Raw genomic sequence first — 12,246 nt, forward strand, 5'->3', positions numbered from 1 at the left:
TGCGTGCGTGCGTGCGTTCGTGCGTGTGCGCGTAGGTTATCAAGGTATAGTGATGACGAACTAAGTATGCATTCATCATATAATAATAGATATAATATCACATAATAGATTATTATTCTATTATTCTTTTTATTATTATTTTATTATTATTCACTCCTGATCATATATATAATGATGGAACCCACGCTCTAACGTGTCGACCCTCTCCTCGCCTGCATGAGATGACAATAAAGCCTATAGCTACTCGATGTCACGTACCCACACTCCTCGCTGGCATCTTGACGAATCCCACTCCAGCCTCTCACCTTCCCTTCTCACTTGCTGTTCTTCATCCGGTTTATAGTCACTACAGGGTAGCGGTGGTGGCGGCGATGACGGCGGCGGTAGTGATGATGTGTAATTTGTGTTACAGGTAATATTTTAATGATGTACCTACATGGGAACCTTTTGCGGTGCCCACTTTACAGGGGCGTAGCCACTGAATAATGGGCCATTCTTCGTTAATCTATACAAGTTACACGGCCAAAATACATATATACTAGCTTCGTTACCCGAACTTTTCACTCCACTGCGCGCACGCTTCTGCTACAGGTCTCAGTCACTTTGGATTTCCTGCCGGCTCAACTTTAGCGCCGTCAATATCGTTTTCGCTTCCATATACAGAGGAGCGTCTCACCTACAGGCACGCGCACGTAAGTCGCATTGCTTATCTAATATGCTTATCTCGCATTGCTTATCTAAAGCATGTAGAACATAAGATGCACTTGCCCAACCCATAATAATAACTAGGGAAATACAGAGGCGCGGGGGAGAACGGAAGGGAGGAAAAGAAAGTGAGGAAGAGAGAGATGCAGAAACCGGTTTGGGAATCTAGCAGCCTCCCGTTTCCCTGGCCAACGCTGGGTACCTTTGATGTCTTTGATGCTCTGCTATGTGGGAACAGAATATATTGTACATATCGTTCTCAGTCTTCTATGTCAGAACAAGTGTCAAAACTGCTTATAGGTGGCGCTTGCACACCGCTATCAGAGTATAAAGCCGTGGGCTTAGAGAAGAGATACGGGAGAGAGGGGGGGGGGGGAAGAGCGAGAGGGAGAGAGATGGAATGAATTGCGAGAATGACTCACTCATTTTCTCCCCATCTTCTCCTCTTTTCAGTAGTTGCATTGGGTTCCCCGGCGTCACCTGACTTTAAAAATTAATCAAACTTTGCTGAGGATGCTTGTCTTCATGCATAGGTGACAAAGAGTGAGAGACAGAGAAAGAGAGAGGAGTTTGTGTGCGTGTACGCGTGGGTGCGTGTGCGTGCGCGTGTGTACGTGAGACGCGAGAGACAGTGAGAAAAGGAGCGAGAGAGATAGAGTGATAGGAAAGAGAGAGAGGGGAGAGATATGTGGATAACAGAGAGAACGCACACACGCGCGCGCACACACACGCACACACACGCACACACACGCACACGCACACACAAAGAGAGAGAGAGAGAGAGGGGGGCGGGAAGAGACTCTTTTTAGTAGTTAGGCCTACTCTAGCTTCCCCAGTCTCAAGATTTTATAAAACGGATCACTGTTAAACATGATTGTCTTTATGCAGGGCCGTATCCAGAGGTTGGGCAGAGGGGGCCGGGTTACAAAATGGCGATGCGAAGCTTCGCCCCGAGCCGCGAAGCGCTGAGTGGGGGGAGAGTCCGGCCAATTTTTTTTGGGTGTTTAACATGCTTAGATGCTATTTCCTGGCATCTAGTTCACTTCAATTGTTTGTTGAATTCATACAAAAAACAGTGTATATCACCATAACAATATTAACATCAATAAAATAAAATGAGATTTGTAACAAACTCGTCTCTGGTGTTGGGAATTATGACTAATTATCTCCGTGGTGTGATCCATCCAATCTAGATACTAGGATGATGACCTGTGACTCTGAAATTATAGTGTTAACTAAAACTGTTACAGTAGTAGAGTGTTTCAGTAGTTTACAAACCATCAATGAGTCTTTATCTTAAAAAAAGGGTACTTTGCCCATTAAATTTGACTAGTTGACACCTGTTAGTAGTTTACCAGTAACTTAGTATCACACAATTACCTTTATTTGTATAGATCTCTCAATTAACTCGAGTAAAGACCCAGTTAAACTAACTGTAGTCCCAACACATTTTTACTAGGTTTAGAACTAGTACTTTTCTGTTTTATTTACTCTACTCACACACCGCCCCAACACCAGGACGGCGAGGTCACCACGAACCCTAAATAACCCCCCCCCCCTGTATTATCGCCCCTGTTATTGCAAGATGAGTAGAGAAAGTGAGTAGGAGCAGAGGGGAGCAAGGGTGTGGTGTTGTGTTTTTGTGTGTGTGTTCGTCTGGTGTGGGTTGGTCGGTGTGTTGTGTGTTGTGTGTGGTTGTTGTTGTGTGTGTGTTGTGTGCGCGCGCGTGTACGATGTACGCGCGCGTGGGCATTCGCGTAATGCTGTAATTATTAGTCTGAGAAAGGTCGCAGTCAAATTCGTGTTTAAATGTTCCAATAACCGGTACCTGATGCCTCAGAATCGTCAAACTTTGTCAAAAAGGAATACATGGGCATGGTAGGAGGTACGTATACAATCTGGTGTATCATTAAGACGTCAAAAGGATAGGGAATCGGTGCCGTACGCTTTGTACATGTTATAGCGTAGACGATATTGCACGAGGCGAATAAAGTGAAACATGCTGACATAAAATGAATAGCTGGGGGATAATATGTCCGTCGCGAAGACATTAAAAACCATTTTAGAGCAAATAAGGAGTGCTGGATGTTAAGTTTAATTTGGACAAGAAACCTAGTCTCCTGCTTTTAAAACTTTTTTGACTGTTGCACAGGGTGAAACTAAACGTAATCGATGATCAAAACCAAGCTTAGCAGTATTCACTATTCTTTGTATAACTTCTCTTTTCTATCTATATTATTCAGCTATGAAGTTGTCTCAATGATTTAGGCGAGCCAATTGAATTCGGCCTTAGCTACAGGTCGGTCATATAACTGCTATATCTACAGAGACTGCCAGGTTGTGATGCACATCGAAACTACATAAGTGCAGATCATGCCAAGTGTATATTGTGAGCGGTACCCGGGTCGGGACGGTTTTTCTGAGGCTTTGGTTTGTTTTTGTGGGGGTCTGGTCTTTTGTGTGTTCTCGATCGTTTGTTACAACCAATTCAAAGTTGTACGACTTAGCCTTCGGCGAATAATTAACTATTGAAAACAGGCGACACTTTCATGTTTAATTTCAAAAGTTAACGAAATAGAAGAAATTATTAATCAGACCAAAATACATTCGCCTGGCAAAAGTGAAAATTCAAATGGACTTCAAGTGACAACGTCAGAACCAAAGCGTCGTTGTTATTTTATATTTCAAATTATATCAATAGAAAGACGAAAAACATATCAAAGCTAAAGCTTTTAATATGACATCTTGTTCGCTATTCGTCATTTACTGTTAATGCTTCGTGCTATCCAACACGTTATCTTTTCTAATTTAGCATAGCCCCTTTACTGTTTCATTTAAGGATAATATTATACAGGGGCGTCGCCCCGATTTTAACAGGGGGGGGGGGGGCAAAACACGAAACTGTCGGCACAGTGACGACTTCATTTTACCTGGTTCTCCGCCCCCGGTCGATCTCCCACCCTCACAGCGCTGTCCACCGTCTGAGCCTCGTATATCTCTTGTTTTGGCGCCATGCAAGTGACATTTTGTTCGTTTGTCTCTGCTGCCGCCATGATTAAGTAACTTGTCTGCTCTGGCTGCATCTAGGATTCCGAAGGGCTGAAAACAGCCTCCTCCATGGGTCCTCCCCAGAAATTTGAACCATGTAGATAGCAGAGATGGTATTGAGGCACTTTCAGGGGCGGATGCATGGCTCGAATCTAGACAGTACAAATTTTTTCCAGAATTTAAGGGCCACATCCCCTGGTCTTCTTTTTTCTTTTTTTGTTTTGTTCAAAAAGGGCACACCACCCACATGCCATGGGCGCCGTTAGCGCGGAACACAATGCTTGGGTCGTGGGGGGCCTCCCCAAAATTTTCAAAATTTTTTCAAGGTCCCTGGGCACAACAATGAGCACCATTTTGAGCACACATTTAGTCAAACAGTCAAATAGCGCTAAAAACCATATGGAATTTATTCTGCTTCATTTGCTGTCGCCTTTGCATACCAGCCAATTAATGCAGAGTGATTCAAGCAGCTTCCACTTCTTTTTCAGGATATCCAAATGCGAGCTTTTGTTACCATGTAAAAGTTTGATTCCTTCAAGTGCCTCGCAATGAATTTAGAAGAAAAAGAAACAAATAAAGAAGTTATAGCAAAAATTTCTCATCAACCTGTTCTGATTTTTTTAGCACAAAATCAAAGGCACTTTGAATATCTTCAACCGACAATTCCAATATCGGAAATACGGTCTGAATCCGCCCCTCTTGTAGTACATTACCTTTGCCTTCATTCCTTGACTATGTGACAATTCTCATTTAAGTAGAACAGTTTCTGATTTCTTATTTGTTTCTCCCAACTTTCGGATGCAACAAAAGGGCGGGGCAGGCCCCCTTTGGCTCCCCCCTAACTACTTCACTACATAGCATATATATATATATAAACTATATGTTACATACAATACATACATACATACAATATCATCACACACGATACACACACACAACACACACATCACACTACACAGCACCACACACACACACACACACACACACACACACACACACACACTCAAAACACACACAACTGCACACACACACACACCATTCCACGACACACATCACACACACACCAAACCCCAAACACAGGTACACACACAACACAACACACATTCACACACACACACACACACCACAACACACACCACACACACACACACACACACACACACAACACACACATCACACACACACACACCACACATCACACAACACACACGTCGGTCACAATCACATCACACACACACACATCATTCACGAACACAACACACACACACACACACAGCTAGTGTTTTTTCACACATCCACACACAACACACACACAGGCACACACTAACACACACACCATCACACACATCAATCACACACAGCACACACACACCACACACACATTCACACACACACACACACACACACACACACACACACACACACACACACACACACACACACCCACACACACACACACCACACCACACACACACTCCACACACACCAGCAACACACAACACACACACACACCACACACACACACACACACACACACACAACACACACATCACACACCGCACAATTACTACACACGTGTTACCAGTCACACACACTACACACACACACACACACACACACACACACACACACACACACACTACACACACACACACAGCACACACACACACACACATCACACACAGCACACACACACACACACACACACACAACACACAACCACAACTCACACACACACACACACATCACACACACCAACACCACACACACACACACATCAGCACACACACACACACACACACACACACCCACACACACACAACACACACACACACACCACATACATACATACATACATACATATATACATATACATATACATATACATATATATAAATATACATATATATATATACTATAGTATCTACTTTACTGAAATACTGATTAAGTTTTAAAGTATTAAACAAAAACCAACATGTATATGCACATTTTATCCTTACCATATAAATTATATGAGATACATTTTCCAATTATATGTATGAAATGTAAGAAATAATTATGACGTCAGATGCTGGGAGGGCATTTGGGAGGCAGATTTCTAGAATGACAAAATCAATGTTGCCCGAGAAAAGAAGGCTGAGGGTAACATCGATTTTTGAGGTCCATAAAACTCTGTTGCCCGAACAATCAGACTACATAATTTTACAAAAATTACATAAATGTAAACTCAGCCATAAAAATATATATTGCTAAGTCTTTCACATTCTAGGGCAACAACTTCACAAAATACTAGACCTAGTCTACCTATGGGTTATTACGCATAACTTATGATCATATTCAGAAATGGCATGTTTAACAGGAGCGGTAAATATTTATATCGATGTCAATCATTAGCACAGCTATCTTTTATCAGGAACGTAGCTAACTCGTTTTGTCTGGGGGGGGGGAAGCCACACACAGTTGGTGCCCTGGGCAGACGACCAAGGACAGTTAGCTGTTGGCCATTTACGACATAATGGTACCTATATTGGTCAAGGGAGCAACAGCCCCCCTCCCCTGTCTCTCCTCACTGGGTACAACCCTGGTAGTTATTTATATCAATGTCAATCATTATCACAGATATCTTTATTACCCCCACCACAATAGCAAACTTTACATTATCATGCCATTTAATTTGAGACGTTACTGGTTACAATATCAGGAGCAAAATAGTTAAACCTGATAAAAGCTAGGTTTCACATTTATGAATCACATTGGCCACCACATATTCAGTAATATACGCCAATAGCCTGAACAACATCTTCTAGTATTTTTGCAATGGCTTCACTTTCTTTGTGTGGCATAATGTCACTTTCTAACAAACCTTCATTAACACATTTCCGTACGTGTTCAGCTTCGTAGCGCATGCCTGCACCATTAGTATAGTTGAAGCTTACTGCAGAATCCATTTCAGGATCTTCGAGAGTAATGACTCCATTTGGAAGGTACTGGTGTATGGTCATTTTCGTAGGATGCTGAACAGGAATAATCTGGAAAGTAAAAAATAAATACTTGTTGACTTTTAGGCACTACTTTTAAAGACATTAATCATCATTTTCTGTCATATTACCACAGCCACAACACTTGCAACTCTATATAAAAGATTTACTTTGATATTAACAGACAAAAGAGTATATCCGATGCTATCAGACAGAGACTGTAAAAAGTAACAGAACCTTGGGCTCCAGAGTGAAAAATCCTATGAATGCCTTTCAATCACTTATGCTCTGTGCCACAAGTTTGATAATTGATGAACAGTTATTGGTAATAAAAAAGATAAAATAGATATTGCTTACAATTTCTGCACCATTACCATGATTCATGTTTTCCTCAATGATAAATTTCAGCAGTCATCCACAAATTAAGGGAACATTTAAAATTTTACTATTGCTATATGTAGGTACCTTCTCAGGTGACCCTAGACTTGTGCAATCATATACTTACTGTGATAGTTCCGTTCGTTCCATACACGACTGCTTCATTATCCAAGGGGACCGCTACTGAGGTGAAAAGCTGTGCAATTCTGTTGTTACTGTACAGAAGTGTTATACTTGCTGACTCATCAACACCTAAAATAGGATAAAGAAGAAATTCTATTGCTAGATGAAACCTTAAATAACATCTACCTCATAGTTCATCTAGCATACATTAACTAAACACAACAATCACACTGCATATATCTAAAGAGACCAGAAAAGTCCTGATACATTAAAATAATTTTAATATTTTGTGAATCGTAAACTAACGATCTGTGTAGAAAACGAAAACCCTCAAGTATGAACTTACCAGTACTGGTAAGATGTCCTGCAGCAACTACACGCTGGGGAGTTTCTCCAAATACCCAGTTAGCAAACTGTATAGGATAAATCCCCAAATCCATTGTAGCTCCACCACCTAATTCCTTCTCCATGATTCTCTCAACGTCCTTGCAGGCAATACCAAAGGATGCCCGCAGTGCAACAACGTTGCCTATTCTGTTTTCAGCTAGGTGATTCTTTAGATGATCATAGATTGGAAAACACCTGCTCCATATCCCTTCCATTAAAAAAAGTTTTTTCTCTTTGGCAGTTGTCAAGACGAGTTGGGTATCTCTCAAGCTTAAGGTCAGCGGCTTCTCACACAAAACTCGTTTTCTGGCATTCAGGAATAGGATGCACAGCTTGACATGTTCTGGATGAATGCTGCCGATGTACACCACATCTGTTTAGAAGGGAATATGATTGTTAGCTATAATATTATAGTAATAGAGGTATAATTATGTGTCAGACAAGGTATGAAATGTCTAGAAATCAACTATATGAATTCATGGTCATGCGTACCAACATTAACATCATGGGCTAGATCTTCGTACGAGCCATATGCCTGAGGAATTTTGTGTTTATCTGCAAACGCTGAGGCTCTTTCCATCCCCCTTGCTCCAACAGCCACAATCTATAATGTTAATAAAAATGTTTTGTGATATTTGTGTTGGAATTTAATGCTGCATTTCGTCATTGTTCACAACATACTTGCAAGTATTTTGTATTATGATCAATTATCAAATGTGAATATTAAACATATTGTGATTCACATTAAATTAATTAAATTCCATAATAAATTACCAATTGCTTTTCATGATTTATTATAATGAAAGATTACTCATATATTAATATCCTTTACATGACCGTGGATATTCTAATTTGGGGTAACTTGTAACTATGTATATATTTAAACCTGGTGGTCCTCAGCTGGCAGCAGCTGGACTGCAGACACAAAGTCATGGCTAATGGCTCCAGCACTTGCAATACCCCATCGTAATGCCATTTTACTCAGGGACTAGATTTCTCTCTGGAATTAGTATATGATATCAAGAGCATATTATATTAGTCATACAACACCATATATTTCAGGTTATATGCACTACTCCACAGATTGCGGTACTACAGGCGCCAAAACTAACACACTATAGACCACTGAATATAAATGAGTGCCAATATCAAGTCAAAGCTAATTACCGATAAGAAAGTGAGTGAGCCAACCAAAATTACAACCAAGATATGCAGTCGATATGCATTATCTAGGTCAATGGGAGCAAGCCACTGTCAAAGAACAAACAACCGTGATCATACATAGATTAATTATCACTTTCCAACTACAGGGATTATAATATGAAAAAAGGCTGTGGTTCAAGAATCTGTATCAGCAAATATGACTTTTTAATGGTAAACGATATAAAACCGTCTGTAGCTCTGTGACGTGACATTACATTTCTTGCCCCTGGACCTAAATACACAGACGTAACAAAACTTTTTACAGTAAAGCAATATACACCAAACCAACAAAGGCTGGTAGATGAGGGGTAGAAAGCTGAGTAGGTAGAGAGAGCAAGTGGAAGAAGTATAGTAGGTTGGTTCTACACCTTCCTCCTCCTTTACACCCTTCTTCCTTCATATCCCTGCTACATCTCTTCCACATATATGCCTCCTTATCTACGCCCTCTACTCTCCTCCATGTTCTGCCCCTAATCAAACTCCTCCTGCTTCCCGATTTTCTCTACTCTACCACCCTCCTTCCACACACACGTAAACACACACACGCACACACGCACGCACGCACGCACGCACGCACGCACACACACACACATACAGTCCCTCCTGTACCACCTCTTATGTCCTCCTCAGGGGCGGATCCAGAGGGTTTGGGTGACCAGTTTCAATATGTTCTTCTGCAGCTAGGGGGGTCCGGGGACGGAATATTTAAAAAATTAGGCTATATTTGGTGCATTCTGGTGAATTTTGAGGCCTGTGACCGGTTTCTGGAAACTGGTGCAAACCGGCCTAAATCCGCGCCTGCTCCTGATCTTCTACACTCTGCACTACCTCATATACTTTCCCCCTGCTCCACCTCCCATACCACCTCCAACTTCTTCCCCTCCGTGGCCTCCCTCACCTCCCTTGTCTAGTTTCCCCACTTCTGCTTTCTTCCTCTTCTCCACCTACTCTCCCCTTCTACCTAATTCCTTCCATTTATCTACCTCATCTCCCCTCTACCCTCCTCTACCATCCTTCCCACCTCCAGCTTTGTCACATTCTTTCCATCTCTTCATCACTTACCTTCACCCCGCTTCTATAGTTCCTCCGACTTCTTCCCTTTTTCTAGCTTCTCGGTCTACTCCATATCTTCTACCTCTTTTTCCTCCTCCTCCCCAACCTCTTCTTTATTACCCTCTGCCTCCCCTCAACCTCTTCTTTATCTCCTTCTCAGCCTTCTCCCCCTCATATTCCTCTCTCACCTTATCCACATCTACTGTTACTCCCACTCCAATTTCTCACACTCCTCCACCTCGCCAAATTTCTCCACCCTCTTTCTTTTCCTGTTTTCCCTGTTACCTTTCTATGCATTCTCCTCTGTTCCCACCTCACACATCCTCCACTTTACCTTCTTTACTTTCCCACCCTCTACTACTCCCACCGACTACTGCCAGCTTGCCCTTCCCTATTATTTAAGCTGTCCCACTTTCTTCGCTTCCTTTACCTTCTTCTCCTCATCCATCTGGTCCAAACTCACTCCCTTGTCTCCTCCTCTACCTTTGCCCTTCCTCTAGCTAATTCTCCTCTCCTCCGCTCATCCTCAAACATGAATCCTCGTCACCCATATCAATCCGGCATCCTCAACAACTCCAAATTAAATACACACAAATAATTTCCAAAACTACCCTGCAATTTAAGCATTGGAAAAGATGTGAACTGTGTAACGTTTAGATGGATGATTTTTATGGACTTTGATAAGATGTACAACGTCGAACATGTTACAAGTATAGCCCTTTGTATCCTTGAGGGATTGGAGAAGCAAACTGTACCATTCAGATTTGCTAAAGTTCCATACATATTAACGCGAGTCCGGAGTCAAATACTCCCTGATTTACTGTCGGATTCCCTAATTTGACATATATTATTTAGATACAATAATGTAACCCAAACACGTACAGGATAGGCCCCCTCCTCCCTATCCTGTGTTTGGGTTACATTATTGTATCTATATTATATTAAATTATGCAGGAGTCCATGTGACTCCCTGAAAATTCTGCTATAACTGGTGACTGCTCGCTAGTCCGACGGCCCAATAGTCCGAAAGCCCACTAGTCCGAAAACCCACTAGTCCGAAAGCTACTAGTCCACTAGTCCCCATTGGGCCGTCGGACTAGCGAGCTGTAACCGCTATAGCCCGACCAGGCTGTGCGACGGATTGTAACCACTGATCTCTATAATATAATCTATGATCTCTATGATTATATTATAGAGATCAGTGATTGTAACCCTAGCAATACCGTTTCTTGGAGCTGTAACCGCTATAACTAGTTCGTTCCAGAGCACGGCATCGCGGAATTACAGTATTTTTTCAGCAAATCTTTAATTTTGAACTTCAGACTACTATACGGACTCCCTCTTTTTGAGGGCAGTATAACTTTGGGAGGTTTGCAGGCCCTGGCTGCGAGTGTCCATGTCAGATACCAAACGTACGAATCCACGAAACGCAAAAATTTATGGGAGTATAGCAGATCCGATATAACGCTTCCAATAATACAATCGAGCGAGGGCATATTATAAAAAAAGAGATGAATAACATAGTAACTCACAACTGTGTTTGATTGTAAATACAAATTAGAGTGAAGGACATAGCCAGGATTAGGTTGTGTATTAGTTTTAGTTGGGTTTGGTTTAGAGGTTTGCTTTTGCTGTTAGATCACGTGATGTTCCCCCTTTGGATTGTATTTATTCTGAACGTGCTGTAGAATCGAAGATGGCGTCGCTACAAACCATTCGCATGTGTGTTGCGCTTGCATTAAAAACCAATTCGAGCATACGTTTTACTCGGTTACCACTCCATGCTTACAAGCATCACTGTGCCAATAGATCTAGGATAGGAATAACACCATACAGGTAGTTATGACAATTTAACCACTACACTAGGATTCCGCAATTGTAACTCCTGTGCACGTGTAACACTGTATTAATTATGTAATTAAAAGGTGTTTATACTTATAGTTATACTTATAGTCATATTCATAGACTAAGAGTAGGCCTAGGGATACTGCCTTTTAATGGTCTAGATAACCTCACTAATATAAGACAATCACTATAAGATCACTGGACGTGATGCGGCCATTATGTCGAGGCGACCCTAGGCCTAGGATTGACACTGTGGCCTCCAATCACAGCCTACGCCGCACCTCCATTTGGAATTTTTATAGGTGGGAACCCGTCACAGTACCAAATTGCCGATCTCAGGAACTAGGGCATTCTGCTAGGCTAGAACGGTTTCCTACGATAGAGTTTGGCACAAAAACGAAAATAACACGCCGTTTAGCGCACTGCGCTACGTCCTTATGTTGCATTTTGGCATCTCCGTAATGACAATAAGCCCCGCCCTCTTCATTGATGGACATGAATGGAGCGTCACGTGACCAATTACTGT

General features: G+C 41.9%; 2 protein-coding genes across 3 annotated transcripts in view; one reads left to right on the plus strand and one right to left on the minus strand.

Annotated features, from left to right (window-relative positions):
- Positions 1–5,622: 5,622 nt before the first annotated feature.
- LOC106821261 (trans-1,2-dihydrobenzene-1,2-diol dehydrogenase-like) lies at positions 5,623–11,275 on the minus strand. The gene is made up of 6 exons (XM_014825993.1): positions 11,161–11,275; positions 8,506–8,619; positions 8,112–8,223; positions 7,579–7,992; positions 7,237–7,361; positions 5,623–6,782 (listed from the first exon to the last, which is right to left on the minus strand). The coding sequence occupies exons 2-6, from the start codon at positions 8,593–8,595 to the stop codon at positions 6,522–6,524; spliced, it is 1,002 nt and encodes a 333-aa protein (XP_014681479.1). The 5' UTR covers positions 8,596–8,619; positions 11,161–11,275; the 3' UTR covers positions 5,623–6,521.
- A 226-nt stretch (positions 11,276–11,501) lies between these two features.
- The window catches only part of LOC106821270 (grpE protein homolog 1, mitochondrial-like), a 7,366-nt gene continuing 6,621 nt past the window's right edge, over positions 11,502–12,246 (plus strand). Inside the window, exon 1 of one of the 2 annotated variants that reach the window (XM_014826011.1) lies at positions 11,502–11,711. In XM_014826011.1, the coding sequence (XP_014681497.1) occupies positions 11,572–11,711 (140 nt within the window). In that variant the 5' untranslated portion in view covers positions 11,502–11,571. The remainder of the gene's footprint in view (positions 11,712–12,246) is intronic. The other variant, XR_001395713.1, reaches the window with a different exon arrangement.

Source organism: Priapulus caudatus, unplaced genomic scaffold (assembly GCF_000485595.1).
Source record: "Priapulus caudatus unplaced genomic scaffold, Priapulus_caudatus-5.0.1 Scaffold66, whole genome shotgun sequence".
Taxonomy (NCBI): Eukaryota; Metazoa; Priapulida; class Priapulimorpha; order Priapulimorphida; family Priapulidae; genus Priapulus; species Priapulus caudatus.